Below are 17,111 nucleotides of genomic sequence, written 5' to 3'. Positions count from 1 at the left end.
CTTCCTATGATAGATTGGTGTCTTCTGTTGGTGAGAAATCTGAAACAGCAAAAGCAGGGGACCAATAAGGACTTGCAAGGAGCATCTTATTTTTCACTTCCTAGCAATTAAACCCTGTCCTGACTGTACTGATATGTAATGGTTGAGGAAATTCTGTTTCACAGTATCTGAGGAAGAATACATGCACACGAAAGCTTATACCTTGAATAAAATTTTGTTGGTCTTGCCACAGGACTCAAACTGTGTTTTGTTATTTGAAACCAGCTGTTCCGTTTCTAGCATACTGCTCTTCTATATATGTGAAGGTGAAAACATGCAGAAGTAAGGGACTCTCTACAACCCATTCTTCTGAAAAATATCTAATAGGTTATTTCACACCAGCACATGTTCCTGTCTTCCTATACAATCTAATCTACTTGTTCAACAAAATCTTAAAGGACCAAGTTACTAATCTGGCTTGCAAAGAGTGCTAATAAAATAAAGTATTTATTTTATTTTTTATTTTAGTTATTAATAGCCCAGACTAGCCTGATCTCATCAGAGCTTGGAAATTAAATTGAGCAGAAGTCCTCAAGGGAGGCTGGGTCTAGTATGCAGAGGAACAAAACAACAAATCACCTTTGCTCATCTTTTGCCTTGAAAACCCACAAGATGAAACTTCTTGGGGCTGCCTCAAGTCCGTTGCAATTCAACTGCACACTTTACTTTTTAATGAAGTGTCTAGGCCTCTAGCGTCTTTCCTGGTTGCCATGGTGACTTAGGCTGCTAGTCTCTAGAACACATAAAAGAGCAATGTGCATGACCACACATTCCATCCCGTCTTGAAGATTAACCAGGCTGCCAAATGAAAGCAAAGCATCCGTAAGTTCACGGATAAAATCTACAAAGTGAAGAACACCCAGCAAAGCAACTTGAAGGCTACAAGTGTAAGTACTCTCCTCTCTTTTCTAAACAAAACTGTGCATTGTTGATATAGAAAAAGCAGCATTAATTCCTTGTGTCAAGGCAGAAGCAGTTTGTATTGATAGTAACACTATTTCTCCACTACAGACCTTTAATTTCCAGTGAGAATACATATTAAAAGCTTCAGAATGATGTTGCAGGATATTGATCTTGTTTCTTTTATAATATCAAAATATAGCATATGAATAAAGCAATTCACAGACTTAACTTACAAAGTAAAATGACAATATATACTAGAAATAGATTTGGAGCTCGGCAACAACTAAGCAAGGCAAGCCATTAAAGAAAGAAGATACAGAGCGCCTAATAGACCTGTCAAGATTGCCCAAGTTCATCCCTCCCCCCCCCCAAAAAAAACCCAGATATATTCAGAAACCAGCAGTTTTTCTGCCCTTTCTGGAGATTAAGAACTACCGGAGGGCATTTAGTCCTTCTCTGAGGTGCTCTGCTTTGCTTGAGGGGCACTATAAAAAGACTTCAAAAGCAGAGAGAATCTGTATAAGTGGAGGTGGGGAATTGGAGACCATTGGGCACATCCTCTTCAGATATTCACTTTATGTGGGAATTCGAAATAAAATCATTGCCCCCTCTTGCTCCGGATTCCTAGTGACTCTGAGGAAGGGAACATTAAGAGCCTCTGAAATACTGAGGTCACTAAACAAATAGCCATATTCTATGCCATAGCATGCAAAGTATGACAAAACTGTGTTATTAGAAATTCATCTTAGGTAATCTTGACATGTTTTTATAGTTTTGTAATGTTTTAAATGTATGATGTGTAAGTATTTTTGGCAGGTAAGAGGGCACCTTTGGTAAAGAAGACGAGACTCCACTTTTCATTGGCATTTAAAATGGCCACAGCTTTATTCAACACCCAAAACAGAGGGTTAGAGGCAACAAGGGAATGAAGCTGACCTACGCAGTCCGCTGACTGCGGGTCCCCAATGCCAAACTATAAGGAGCCCATCAAATTTCCCCGCTGAGAATACGGGTCTCCCCATGTGCATTGGCCTATTCCAGGGAGATGATCTGTGGTGGAGGGCCAAAGGGTGCAAACCTCTTTGGTTACCTCCCAGATCATGAACGAGCTACCTACCCTGCAGGGTCTGCTTGCGGCTCGTTACTACCATCTCTTTAATGTGGCCCCATTCCCCGCGGGGAGGCCGATCGCACACCGGCTCCCCTCCAACAGCTTCACTCTCTTGTGCCAACATATGCTGTGACAAAACAATCAAACAGTTCCAACAAAATATATAATAAAGGGAGGGCGGGTGGGTCGCTTGCCCCGGCGGCTGGCAAAGAGGCGGGAAGGAGACAGGCGACGTCCTAAACGGACTCTCCAGCCCCGCCTCCTGCTGCGCGCGCTGCCGACGCAGCACACCACCAGGGGCTCACACTGTGGCCGCTGGAGCCGTCGCTCCTTTCCCGGGCCTCTACCCCGCCAAAAGCCGCACGGGTGAGTCCGTGCTGCCCATTATTGTTGGACATTTGTACACTGCCATGATTTGCTGGATTATGTTTTTGCAAGTTGTGTAGGGTTTGTAGCTGCCTTGGAGCTGTATTTTAATAAATCTAATCTGAATTCCTAGCTTTCATTTTTTTCAAAAAGTCTCTAGCTTGTTTCATTACTGATATTTGCTGTTCCCATACATCTCCACAGCAGAAAGGTCTAGAGACTTTTAAAAAAATGAAAGCTGTGAATTCAGAGAACCTGATGTGCATCTTGTTATAAAGTTAGATTAATATTTCAATACTCAATTCTGAATTCAATTCTCACTGAGGAAGACTCTGGAGAGGAAGACAATGGCAAACCAGCTCTGCTTAGTCACTTGCCTTGAAAAACCTTTGAGGTCACCATAAGTTGGCTGTGACTTGATGGCACTTCATGTAGAGACCTGTTCATTTGCATCTAGGTTGACAGCCTCGAGGTCTGCCTGAACTCCCTCTCCTCACCAAACCCTACCTTCTACAGGCACTGACCCCAAATCTCCAGGAATTTCCCCAGCTAGAGAAGGCCGTCCTGTGAATCTTGAATCCCTGCCTCTTTCAATCTCACTGAAGAATGCTTTCTTCCAGTAGGAGCAGAAACATGTAGTGGGAGTGACAGGCTGCTATGATACCACATGCTTTGCTAAAACAAACATTGGCAATGCTATCATTCCACTGGCATTTGCAAGTCTACTTAGAAGGAAAATAATTCCACGAGTTGATAACTTAATGGGTATTTTAAAAAACCCTTATCTATAGTTTTTCTTATCCTAATATGTAAAATAGTCATACTCATATAGAGTTACAGTAATATTTGTACAGAGTTATTGTAGGATCAAATGGTCATCATTTTCATGGGTTTCAGGACTCTCTGCATAGGCTATTGGGCTGCATTACCCGAGAGAGCCCAATGCATGCAGGAAGATTTTGGCATGACACATTTTTCAAACCAAATTTCCCATGTGCACTTTTGTACTGGTACTGTCTAATGCAAGAATAGCCAAACTGTGGCTCTCCAGATGGCCATGGACCACAATTACCATTGGCCCCTGCTGATAATTGTGCTCATGGTAATTCTGAGGGCCATTCTGCATGACTTAAATGTAGCAGAAGTCTTACCTTTGGTAAACGCTACTAATTCAACGTTCTGCATGACGTTGTACGCAATCTACAACACTCCTGCAACACTCCCGCAAAAATTGCTTCGTTGTAGCTCTTTTTGGGAAATCGGGAAAAGTGGATTCCCCCTGAAAAAAACGCTACACTTCTGAGACCAAGCTGCAACACATCAGCGAAAGACATGTACGTTCTCAATGTAGCAGTAGAAAGAATGTCCCTCCCCCGCTGGCCCCTGAACCTCCAGAGAAGCGATCGCCATTTCTTTCCCCTTAGACCAGGGAAAGCAACGAACGAGCGAGGCTTCTCTGGCTAAAGTCCGTCCACAGAAGTGCTTAAGAGTAAAACAACGCTGCCTACTGCAAGTGTCTTTAAAGTTCCCAAGCACAATACAGCCCCCTGTTCGACACTGGCCGTAATTTCGGCCACAAATCGCGCCCATGGGGGGGATTTTTTTTTTACTTGAAGAACGTGTAAACGATTAAGCGCCAGCTCCTATGCCAGCAAAAAAGGTCTTTCTGAGACAATGAATGAACACATATTCGTTGCTACTGGTGTTTTCGGCTTTTTTAAAAAACAGTTTTTAAAGGGAAAGGGGCTTTTTGGGAGCACAAACACAACAGTTCATTGGCTGTTCTGTTGGATTGATGGCCAGAGGCGGGAAGAAGCATGGAAAAATATCCTTTGTTGCGATTCCAGTGAGACCGGAAACATGTGGGGAATGAATACAACGCTACTGGGATTTCAATATTCCAATAGAATTAAAGGTATGTGGAATTAAGAAATTTCACTATTAAATATAGTGTTTCTGCATACTGCAAACATTCAGCAAAATTGGTCCTTGTGCGGAAAGCCCCTGGTTCATGGAAAACTGGTGAGCTACAGTTTGTTCACCCCTGGTCTAGTGCATGTTATAAATATATATCTTTCTGGATGTTTGGCTTGTTATTTACATTTGGCTAGAGAAGTAAACACATTATTATGATATTTCATAATAAATATGCCATATTTACTCCAATGCAAGAGTAGTTTTTTCCCAAGTATGCCAACAACAAAAAAGAGGGGGAGTTGCCTTATATTTGCATATAAGTTACTCGTTACAGTTATGTCCAATTTTTTAAAATGTTTAACATTGAAGGGATGTTTATTTTGCTTAAGTACTTTTAAATCTGCCTGTATCTTGGAGGCCAACCAATGGTCAATGAAAACTGACCCTCTGTGCCCTTACTATAGCTAAAAGTCTTCTATTACAGCATTGGAAAGATAAATGGCCACCTCCAGTAGATCAATTGATTGAGGATCTTAGATTTCATATAAACCTTTTATGGAAACGTATATAACCACTATGGTTATATTTGCCTCTACTGTGTGAATACGTTGTTTCTTTTTAAAATTCAACTTAGTTGCTGGATTTTGAGTTTCCTCCATTATTCCTTTCTCCCTCCTCCTTTTGTGCTTTCTCTTATGGTTGTCCTACTAGCTAAGCCCCTCTTGACTTGTGGGTACGTTGGGACAGGGGATATCAGCAAGATAAGTTTTTGTTTCTCCATTTCTTTGTGTTCTCTTCTCTCGGCACAGAGGGCCCAGTGTCAGATACATTCTCCCTAACAGGACTTAACTTGCAAAACAGACATTAAGTGGGTTTGTTGGCAATCAGTATGGGTTTGTTGGCCTCTTCCATATATATCAGACAATGGAGCATTGTTGGTATGTGGACTTCAAAACTGGTGATTAGTTTAGACAGTGTAGCTATGGATTCCAGTGCAGATTTTATGCTCTCATCTCCTTGGAATTGGGTCCTTTTTGGACTTTCTTTTTCCTGCTGAGAGATCACAGGATACTGACTACCAGTACCAGTGCTGCATCAGCATGGACAATGTTAGAATCATAGAACCACAGAATCTCACCACCTCCTTAGGCAGCCTATTCCACTGCTGAACTACTCTGTGGAAAGATTTTCCCTGATATTTAGCCAGTACCATTCTAAACATAGTTTAAAGCTATAACTGCGGGTCCTATTGTCTGCTGGCAACAGGAACCATTCCCCACCACCCTCTAAGTGACAACTTTAAAAATACCTAAAGAGAGCAATCATGTCCCCTCTCAACCTCCTCTTCTCCAGGCTGAACATTCGCATGTCTCTGTCTTTCCTCATAGATCTTAGTCTTGATCATCCTCATGGCTCTCTGCTGCACCCTCTCAATGTTATCCATGTTCTCTTTGAAGTGAGGTCTCCAGAACCCCACACAGTATTCCAGGGGCAGTCTGACCAATATTCTGACATCCATCCAGGGTTTAGGAATAGCCTCTTCTTTGGAAGAGGTTGCTGACAGCCAAACCTTTCTGCTTACATTCTACTTGTTGGCTAGTCAATTTTATGAACCTCCAAATCTTTTAAATAAGTCAAAGCGGAAAATCTTAGACATTGGTCTAGTTGTCTTGATGCTGCAGAATGCATTTTCCCTACAAAGGTACACTCTACCTGCTCCCCTCTCAAATGTTTAAAAACATAAACAAGGATAATTGTTTCTATATGCCCAGGCTGTAACTACCCCTTCTCCAGTTCTAGTAATGATTCAAAAAGATGTAATAATGAAGAGAACTTGTGGCTGGTCATCATTGGATCATTGTTTCATCTCATGCCAATAACTTCAGAAAAACTAGTTTCAGAAATGCCAGATGATTCAAACAGCAAAGTAATCTGAGTGGGAGTCACAAGTGGGAGTAGGTGGGTTGTCATATCCATGCAGATAACCAGTGGATCAAGTATCAGTGCAGTGTAGGTGGTAACAGTTATCAAGCAAGAGTGTGTTGCTCAGAACAGGCATTTCATTTGACAACACTGGCTGAAAACAGAGAAGAACAATATTCAAGGACTCATTGCTACTAGTCTGTGTTGCAGATAATCTGAAAAGGTCTTAAAACATCAAGAGACAGAACATTGGCTGTGTGGAATATTTCAGCTCCAGCACCATTGGCTGCATCAACTGCAGAGCAGGGAAGATATTGGATATGTGATAGAGACAAAGCAAGCCAAAGTGAGTAAACATAAGGAAGAAAAAATACTGCTTTACAAACGTTCTATCTATGATTTCACTGCTATATTGTAAAATCAATTTTTAGGAGAGGGAAGGAAATAATCTATATTAATGTAGCAGGCTCTCAAGCTTATTTTCTGCATTTTGCTGAACTCCAACACAGGGCTGGCTGCAACTTGATTCTTATCTCGTTAGCTATATCAGCTCCCCTGCTTTCTATCATGAACACTACACACAGTGCACCATGGCATGACCTTTTCTGCTGTATCCATGCCCACAGATGGGAAGGGAGGTAGAAACAGGATTTGCCCTTACTGTTTCTATTGCTGCTCTATAAGGTATTATAGATGCAACTAGTTATATAGTTCCTAAACAGCTGTCAAATCTTTATCCCACCTTCCCATTAAAAAACTCAAGGAGGGATGTACATAGCTTTGTCCTCCTCTATTTATCCTCACAGCAACCCTGTGAAGTAGGTAAGGATAGGAAAGACCCAAGGTCACCATGTGATCTTCAGGCAGAATTTTAATCCAGTTCTCCCCAGTCCCCAACTGACCCTAACAATTACTTCCTTATCTTTTTTTTGCTCAGTGGTCCTCCCATTAGGTGTGATAGGCAACAACTGTAGATGCTGGGCAGTGTTAAAGATCACCCAACAGCAAGTATTTGGATACTTCTGTCCTGGAGATAAATTAGACATGATGGTGTCCATGCATCTAACCCTTGGACACTGTTGCCATTTTAAAGCAATTTTAAAACATGAAGGGGGTTTGTTTCTGATTGGGCTTACAGTGAGGCATGCTGAAGCATTTGTGTTCCAACACAAATACCTTTTCAAGTCCTGAAATGAAATGGCTACACCCAGCGTGCTATAGTGGCTAAGAGTGGTGGCTTCTAATCTGGTAAACTGGGTTTGATTTCCTGCAGTCAGCATGTCACAGGCTTGTCACAGCCAATAGTGCTGTTCGGACTGAGCAGTCCTCTCTCAGCTTCACCTACCTGACAGGGTATCTGTTGTAGGGAGAGGAAGGGAAGGCCATTGTAAACCACATTGAGAGTCCTTCGGGCAGTGAAAAGCAGGGTATAAAAACCAACTCTTCTTGTTGTTCTTCTTCCTCTTTGGCACTGGAAAACATGCTGAGGAGGACACCTCAGCCCACAATACTAAATAGCTGGAATGTTAATTCATTTGTGTTTTTAATATTTATGATTATTACATAGAATCATAGAGTTGGAAGGGACCTCCAGGGTCATCTAGTCCAACTCCAAGCAGAATGCAGAAAATTCACAACTACCTGCCCACCACAGTGATCCCAATACCATGCCCAGATGATGCCCCCCCCCAAAAAAACCCAGAATCCATGGCCAATCTGGCCTAGAGGAAATTCACCTCCGAAACCCAAAGTGGTGATCAGCATTTTCCTGGGCATGCTAGAAGGGGGCACAATAGACAAGCGTGGACACAATACCTTCTGCCCAACTACTTACAGCATTTCTGTGAAGTGGCACCCCAAACCAGCAGCTGGGAGGGGCGGTCATATCAATCCAAACATCAATAAATAAATGTTATTGGTATATATTTGTTGTTACCCACACTGAGCCTTCAGGGAAGGGCAGGTTATAAATTAAAAATATCATCATCATCATTATCATTATTATTATTAAAATGGTAGTGGCATCCATGAGTTGAATTTGTGAACACTATTACATCTAGTTTTTCCCTCGGGCAGCAAAACACTGCTCGTGTTGTAAGACTCTTTATTCATGTAAGAAGGATGAATTAATAAGTGCTGGGAGAGCTAAAATAAATTGCAATGCTATTTGCTACTCCACCAATTTACCTGGAGAATATTGTCCTCCACTTTCCCCAACAATGTTGTCGCTGTTCCTCTTAGACTGTTTACACACTGGAAGTTTCGTGCCAGGCTGGAGTTTTAGCCATGGCAGGTTGCCCCACCTCTTCCTGACCCACACCGGGAAGCATTTGGTCCAGTGTGCCCTATCCACTCCCGATTTGTGCTCCTGCACGGGAGCTGGGGTAGTGAAGTTCCCAGTGCATAAATGGTCTTACTGAAAGCTTCTGCTATGCAGTTCATTCTACCATTATTTAAACTTTATCTGGGAATGCTGCATGCAGCACATTTGTTGGCAAAAAGATAAACCAGTCCAAACAGAGCTCAGCAATGTGTGAGTGAAATATTAGCCTATTTATAGTGCAGTCAGAATACCATAGAGTAGATGTTTTGCTTTAGTTGATTTGGAGCCTGGAAACCAAGCTCAAAATGAAGAAAAACTGAGAGACATCGTGTTGTGGGTTAGTAACTGGATCTGTTCATTAATGCATATTGAGTTCTTAGATGTTTATGGCCAGAAGTATTAATTAAGTACTCCCCTGACCTCCAAAGAGTTACAGCTGAGTGGAATTTGACCTCCGATGTTTAACATTAACTGCTTTCCCAATGGTATCTTTGGTATGTAAAGAGATGCTCACTAGGGTAGAGATGAAATTCTGGGTTTCAAAATAAGTCAACATATTTTTCATTTGTTAAGAAAGTGCATCAAGCTACAGCTCTAGGAGCTGACTCACTGGAATCAGCTTTAGGAACCTTTTACTTGCCTCAGTCTTTTAGTTCTGGCAACTAAAAACCCCGAACAAGATGTTTACCACTTTCTGTTTGCAGTTTAAGTTCCCTTGTATTTAGCATTGGATTCCCTTATCAGCAGAGCATACTCTGATAAGTGGCCCTGGTTCAACCTAATTTCATACCCTTGCCAGCATGAACAGTAGAATGTCCTCTGTACAGCAGAGGTTGGTTTTGAAGTACTTGCCAGAATATTAGTTGGACAGGTGCGAGTCATGGGAATGGAGTGACTCAAACTGCTGAGCATGTGTTGACAGAGGGAAAAGCACAGCTCAAAATGCATGGACCTCAGAATCAGTCAAAGCACCAGTCATCACCTTTTGCTCTGTAGTGGAGGGAAATATACCCTTGTTTTAAAAGATAGACAATATGAGAGGAAGACAAATGCAACTTTCAGAATCTCTGTCTACAGTTTCTGGCTGTGGCATGCAAAGTGACCATTTCTTTGGGAGGAGATGTTGCAGAGAAGTAAGGAAAATCTCACGTTGTCACTGTTCTGATCAATGACCTTGTTCAGAAATCATGCACTCAACTACAACAATGAAAAAGATGGGTCGGAGCCTGGTTGGTCTACTATGGATCTGCCTCTGAATAGCAATGAGGTACATCATCCTTGAAGCAGTCACTCACTGGCCTGATGCTTATGTCCAGTACTAGTCAATAGGATTGTGGCCGTGAGGCATTAGTGAGCTATTTTGCGGATAAGGTCTTGTCGCTCTGCCGTGACCTTCTGGGCCTTCCATTGGCCTTGATCCGGAAAATGCAGCTGGTGCCGAATGCAGCTGCTAGGGTCCTCATGGGGACATCTTGTAGGGCCCATATCCAGCCTATGCTGAGGCAGCTGCATTGGTTGTCAGTTGCCGCCCAGATATGGTTCAAGTTTCTGGTTTTGACCTTTAAGGCCCTCCATGGTCTGGGTCCCACATATCTGAGGGACTGTCTTTCACCCTATGCCCCCTGTAGGGCTTTACACTCTACAGGCACTAATCTATTGATCATTCCCAGCCCCAGGGTGGCACACCTGGCCTCAACCAGGGCCAAGGCCTTTTCAGTCCTGGCCCCTACCTGGCAGAATGAGTTCCCAGAGGAGCTGCAGGCCCTGCGGGAGCTTTTGGTGTTCTGCAAGGGTTGCAAAACAGAGCTCTTCCGCCAGGTCTATGGTTGAGGCCAGCATGGTGGGGAAGATCTGATGGGCCCCCCGGTGTTAAGAGCGTAAGCACCCGCTATGTTATCTGCACTCCCTCCTCCCACTCCTTTACCAGATTTCTGGGGGGGTTAGTAGGTTGTAGACCACCATGGTTTTAAAAAGTTTTTAGGAGTCTGTTATTGTATATTAATGGATGTCCGGAATTGTTTTAATGGGGTTTTAATATGGACAATTGTAACCTGCCACGAGCCAGTTTGGGAGTGGTGGGCAATAAATCTAAGGAATAAAAAAAAATAAAAAAAATACTGTGGGATAGGGGGAGTGCTTAGGCAGAATCTTTCTTGCTATTGCTTTTGTCAGTTTGATTTCAAAGGTCAAACACTTCTCCATTGCAGACCTTTAGAGGTCCACACAGCTGCTTCAGTATCCATCAATGTCAATATCTAAGACCCAATAACAACCATAAAATGTTGGTTTTGTTATAATTTTGTGAACCACCTCATATGCTAGGTACAGAACAAGAACATTTTAAATTACTAGTAAGGCTCCCATGTGCACTATGTGGAGACTGTTTATCAATTGTTTTAAGTTGCATCAATTATTTTATTACAGCATTAAAGCTACATAAGAATTGAAGCAATAGTTTTTTGGGGGTGGGGAATCTGCTTTAAGCTTGCTTATTTCTTACTATATCTACTGTGTGATTTGTTTTGTGAACCTTAGAATTTTCCTAGCAAGGATCTCATGGACTAGAACATGACTGTTCTCAATTATGCAGATGGCAAAGTGAGGCTTACCAAGACAACTCCCAAGAATTCATAGAGAAGTATGGATTTGAGCCTGGGTTGAAACTATCTCTGTATGGTGATGGTTAAGGAGGCCTGAATCATAGAATAGAATCAGGGAGCTGTAAGGGACCGCATAGGGCATCTAGTCCCACCCCTTGCTCAGTGCAGGATCATCCACCTGCTGCTTGAAGATGGTGAGGGGGAGCTCACTATCTTCCCAGGCAGCCTCTTCCACTGCTGAACTACTATTACTGTAAAAAAAAATCCCTAATATCCAGCCAGTATCTTTCCACCTGTATTTTAACCCCTTTATTGCAAGACCTATCCTGTACTGCAAAAGCCCTCCTTGAAGCGACAGCCTTTCAAATAACCAGAAAACAATCATGTTTCTCCCCCTCCTCCTCTTCAACTTTCTCATCTCCAGACTGAACTTTCCCAAGTCCCTTAGCCTTTCCTTGTAGGGCTTGGTCTCAAGGCCCCTGCTCACATTTACTGCTCTCCACATCCTTTTTGGAGTGAGACTTTCAGTACTTCAAACAGTACACCAGGTATAGCAATGTGGTGCATAGCAGGACTTTGACAATTTGGCTATGCCTCTTTTGATGCACCCCAAGACCACATTAGGCTTTTCTGCCACTTCTTCACATTAACTGCTCATATTTGGCTTCCAGTCAACCCATAACCCAAGTTCTTGTTCACACACACTGCTACACAGAAGTGTTCCCCATCCAGTGTCTCTGCTTGTTATTTTGATTACCCAGATGAATAACTCTGTACTTATCCTTGTTGAATTGCATCTGCCCATTTTTACAGTATGTTCAGATCTCATTGAATTTTATATCATTTAATGTATTCACTACTCCTCCCAATTTGGTGTAATCTGCAAATTTAACAAACAGTCCCATCACCCCCTCATCCAGATCATTTATAAAAATACAGAAAAGTACTGGGTCCAGACCTGAGCCCTGTGGCACCCCACTGGACACTTCCCGCCAATCAGATGAAATGCCACTGACAATTACTCTTTGGGTGTGGTTCTACAACCGGTTCCCTATCCAACTAACTGTCCTGGAGTCCAGGCAGCAGTCCCCCAGTTTACCCATTAGAACATCATGGGGAACCCTGTCAAAAGGTAAACAACATTGATGGTGTTATTGGAAGAGGGTCTCCAAAAGTATTATTGCCCCTACCCTGCATCAATTTTAGTATGGCTCTGCTAAACAGACAAACTAACCATAAATAAAGAAGACAGAACATGAGTGAAGAAGAAAGTTTTAGAAACTAAATTTATTCTATGGTAATAATGCTACTTTTATTCTTTGTAGGTGACAGTCATTGATAAGATTCACTGATTAAAGCAGCAAGGTTCCTGGAGCTATGAACCCTGTAAAAATGATGGTAGCCCCAAAGCATCATCTCTTTTTGATTGGCTTCTTTGGGTTTTGTGTGGATTGTTTTGTACAGGGCCAAAAAAACAACACTCTAATTTTCACCAAGGAAAACACAATTCGTAATTGCACGTGTCCTGATGATATTGGCGACAATGACTGTGATTACAGTTTGGCAAACCTAATCTGTAACTGTAAGACTGTCTTGCCTAATACAATAGAAAAAACCTACTACAACAATTTGACGATTTGGTTCACAGACACAGCTACGCTGGGAATGCTGCTAAACCTTACAGCAGTGCATGACTTGAAGCTCTCACTCTGTGGCTCTGTTCCTCTGTCATCTGAGTACCTGACTATCTGGGGATTGCAAAGACTACAGATAAAAAGGGACCGCAATGGTCAGTTACCAGACCAGAGTTTAACTATCTTTGGTAGTTACGACAAGAACACGCAAGACAAAGTGAAGGTACAGTGTAAAGGAAGGCAAAAGATTACTTATATATCCATTCTATACACGTCTCTTTTCAACAGGTACTCCCCACTGAAAGCATATAGTGTGGAAAATATTTCCAACATAGCAGACCACTTTCCAAGTCTACCGTATTCTGATAACTTCTCCACTACTAATAACAAAAGATATGTCATAACATTCATTTACTGACACAGCATACTTGCCTATTTCTCCAGTTCATTCAAGGTCCAATGCATTCATAAGGCAACATTTCTGAAGCTGAACTCCTGCCATTCATTTGTTTTAAATATACCAAAGCCTAACCAAATTATTACTATTAACATTGGCTTGTGTTTCCTGTCTCAGTAGGTGTATTTTATTTCAATCTCCTGTACCAATTGTCCTTTTTTCCCCTTTTTTTTTGGGGGGGGGGGAGTGAACAAAGTAGATCTCATCAGAAATCCTCAATGGGATTTACTCCCAGGAAAGTGTTCTTAGGGTTGCTAATGTTGGAATCCTAAACTATTTGTGTTACCACATCTGGTGTATGCCATACATTACCTAACTGCTCTTTCACTGTTTAATTCAATTCCAACTAGATTCTAGTAGAAAACACTAGCTTTTGTACATCTCAGTCAGTATTCTAGTCCTTCATAATGCTTTTAAAGCATCCAAGCAGGATCCATAGGGTTCACATATCTTACACTATTGCTTTGCTTTTATGGACTGATTTTCTTAATGTTTTTCAATGCAAATATTGCTCACATTATGTGATAAAAAAGCAACATTGTGGGTTCTACCATGTTTCAAGCAGATATTGTTTCCATGTTTTGCATGTAGGACATAAAGTCTCAGCACTGGATATTTTGTGTGTGTGTGTGTGATTTTTTTTATTCCTTTTCCAAAGCCAGTGGGCCTGTTGATTTTTTGCATAATGATGCTACAGAATACAGTATTTAGGGTACTTTACAAATAATTATGATGTTGCCCAATGACATAGCAAGAGGCCCTAACTATCACCCTACTCCTAACAGATGTATTTTGCTTACAAATAATAATTATAATTGTGAAATACTGAACTTTCTTTCTAAAGATTAAATATATCTACAACTCTCCACTAATGCCGCTATTTATCCCACAGCTCCATTCTCCCCAGTTCACCAGACAGATCACATAGCTGACTCCTGCTATATAATCTATCAAAGGTACTTTCTAACCAAGCTATACCAGAAGTAATATTTTTAAAATTTTAACAATAAATTACATAAACATCGTATTAGTGAAGAGTATGTTTCATGAAGAAATAATCAGTACAAATACTAGGGGCAGGAAGCTTCTAAGCAGGTTGCTCATGTAATATCTGTAGCTATGATCTGTAACCATGCGAATGTAAATAAAAGCATTAAGGGGTCCAGGGAGGAACTTGCCATGACTGTTTACTGGCCAATCAGGTTGCCCATAGGAGCCTGTATGCCCCTGATTGGCCATCCGCTCAGTGGCTGACCAATCAAATTATAGCTCCCGTCCCTAACCATCTCTTCACAGTTCTGCCACTTCATCAAAGTCCTTGGCTGCTCAGACATCTGTTCCACTATGAGTGAGCAACAGACATTCCCCATTGGTGCTTCCCCCTCCCTGCTCTACAAAACACCTGCTGAGCCCTCTGAAAGCTTCATCATATCTTTTTGCAGGTGGAGGCAGGAGCAGCTGGGTCCCCACCAGCGCTTCCCCCAACACCGCACCGCAAAACACTCACCTCAGGAGGCTTTGGGGGTCTTTTGCAGCTGGTGGCAGAAGGAGCTGTATCCCTGCCGGCGCTCCCCCCTGCAAAATGTCCTCCAACCCCTCAGGAGGCTTCAGCAGCCCTTTTGCGGGCGGCGGTGGGAGGAGCCGGGTCCCTACCAGTACTCCTTCCTGATCTGCAAAATACTCGCCAAGCCCTCAGGAGGCTTCGGTGTGCCTTTTGGCTATGGCACTGGGGGGAGCTGGATCCCTGCTAGAAGCAATGCCAAATTATGGTTTGATGTTATACAAACAAGGTCTTATGTAGCACAAAACCATTGTTAAGCATTGCATCTGAACCATAATACACTATGATCAACACTAAGATGTTCCATTAAAAGTGGAGGACAACACTGTCACCTTATGCTTCTGTGTTCCCTTCCCATGCTCAGAGTCGACTGATAATTTCTGATTTAGTGCAAACCACTGCTTGCCATTACAGTTACTCCTTCCTTTTCATATTAGGATTGCAGATCATGGGGGGAGAGGGGGAGCACATATAATAATCTGCCTGTTTGAAATAACAACATTTGTGCTAAAATCAGCAGTCAGTAAGTGATTCTGAATGAGCAAAGAAAGTAAGAAAGGTGACAAGAACAAAGGACTTCATCATGTAGCATCAAATAGAGGTTTGGTATCACCTCTCAACCACACCACAGTCCAATATTAATTATTCATTTTCCATTCGTCTCCCCACAATAGTCAACCTATGAGGTATGTGGGGTTGTGAGAGGTCTGAGAGAACTGGGAATAGGCCGCAGTAACCCAGGAGGCCTAGGGTGTCTCAAAACATTTTCCAATCATCCTCCCTTCCTCTCCCTCTCACTATTTACTGTTTTAGGCTGTAAGTGATTATTTAGATCTTCCTGCACTTTCCAGACTCACAGGACTGATGCTGATCTGCCTGTCTGTGTCCCAGAATACAAACAGTTGCTGGTAAGGGCTGGCCATAGCCCATAGCCCAGGAGGGACACACCTGCACCACTCCCTCCCAACTGCAGGCAAAAATGGCTCCTTTGAAGGCTGGACTCTGAGGCATTGTACGATTTTGAAGTCCCACTCCAAACCTCCAGGAATATTTCCAACCCAGGGGTAGCCAACCTCCAGGTGGGGCCTGGAGAGGTCCTGGAATTACAGCTCACCTGCAGAGTATAAAGATCAGCTCCCCAGGCAGAAAGGGCTACTTTGGACAGGGTTGTGGTAGAGAAGAAACATTTAAGGCCTCCCACACAGGTTGTTGTTGAATTGAGAGACTTGAGGCCTACTGCACAGGGTTGTTGTGCAGATGAAACAGGAGACAAAAGAGCCAGTTTCTTCTGCAGAATAATGCTGTGAAGTGGCCTCAAATCTGTAGAGAGTTGCAAAGAAGAAAGACACATGGCTTGGCTGTGTCTAACCCCCGGCCAGAGCAGTATTTTAAGTGAGAAGGGGCTTTTCTGTAGCCTCCCTGTCAGCCAACTGTTTGGCAGAAGGGGAAAGTTTTCCCCCCCCTCAAAAGGAAGGCCCTCAGGCTCCTCTGCGTTGCTCTCTGAAGGAAAATGCCTCCCTCCCCTTAGGCAGAGCCTGTTAGAGGCTCCTTCGCAGCAGGCCTGAAGGGGGGGGGAGGGGGAGGGAGAGCACTCACCAGCCTCCTGCCAGCTCTGTCAGGGTTCTGAGGCAATTTACAGTTGGACATGACGGTTAGGACAGCCTTGGGGTGAAAAGAGCTGGCACAGTCTGTCTAAGCCTCACCCCCCTTGGCAGCCCTACTGACTGCCTCTCCCTTTGGTGGTCAGGAGCAGACTGGCAGCCATTTCTCCAGATTGCCCCTGGCTGCATGGAATTTTGGTCTGTCCTGGTAAGGGGCTAATCGGAAAGCGCTTTGCGCCTTCCGATTGGCCCCTCCGCTTGTCAGTCCAGGGCCAAGGGACCAATTGTTGGCCCTCCCCATCACGGACTGAGCCCACCCCAACACCCCTTACTGTTTTATTAAGAGGGGAAAGATTGTTTGTTGTTTAACTAGTCTGGTTACTGACCTTAACAATAAATACTACTACTTTCATAGAATCATAGAATCATAGAGTTGGAAGGGGCTATACAAGCCATCTAGTCCAACCCCCTGCTCAACGCAGGATCAGCCCTAAGCATCCTAAAGCATCCAAGAAAAGTGTGTATCCAACCTTTGCTTGAAGACTGCCAGTGAGGGGGGAGTTTTTTTCTGATATCTAGCCTATATCGTTGTACTTGTAGTTTAAACCCATTACTGTGTGTCCTTTCCTCTGCAGCCAGTGGGAACAGTATCCTGCCCTCCTCCAAATGACAACCT

General features: G+C 43.0%; 1 protein-coding gene across 5 annotated transcripts; it reads left to right on the top strand.

Annotated features, from left to right (window-relative positions):
- Positions 1 to 663: 663 nt before the first annotated feature.
- EPCIP (exosomal polycystin 1 interacting protein) lies at positions 664 to 13,886 on the top strand. Of its 5 annotated transcripts, none has more exons than XM_077342576.1 (4): positions 664 to 926; positions 6,470 to 6,605; positions 11,118 to 11,220; positions 12,508 to 13,886. In XM_077342576.1, exon 4 carries the CDS (start codon positions 12,560 to 12,562, stop codon positions 13,232 to 13,234), a length of 675 nt encoding a protein of 224 aa, XP_077198691.1. In that variant the 5' UTR covers positions 664 to 926; positions 6,470 to 6,605; positions 11,118 to 11,220; positions 12,508 to 12,559; the 3' UTR covers positions 13,235 to 13,886. The 5 variants fall into 5 exon arrangements, with proteins under 5 accessions (XP_077198691.1, XP_077198692.1, XP_077198690.1 ...); XM_077342575.1 differs by lacking the exon at positions 11,118 to 11,220 and adding an exon at positions 4,223 to 4,334 and having other exon boundaries at positions 665 to 926; XM_077342572.1 differs by lacking the exon at positions 11,118 to 11,220 and having other exon boundaries at positions 665 to 926.
- Positions 13,887 to 17,111: the final 3,225 nt, after the last annotated feature.

This window comes from Paroedura picta, chromosome 6, assembly GCF_049243985.1.
Source record: "Paroedura picta isolate Pp20150507F chromosome 6, Ppicta_v3.0, whole genome shotgun sequence".
NCBI classification, from domain to species: Eukaryota; Metazoa; Chordata; class Lepidosauria; order Squamata; family Gekkonidae; genus Paroedura; species Paroedura picta.
This window is presented reverse-complemented; position numbering and strand designations above follow the sequence as displayed.

Coding starts and splice junctions, on each gene's coding strand:
- EPCIP (XM_077342577.1), top strand. CDS start 12,560: ATGAACCCTGTAAAAATGATGGTAGCCCCAAAGCATCATCTCTTTTTG.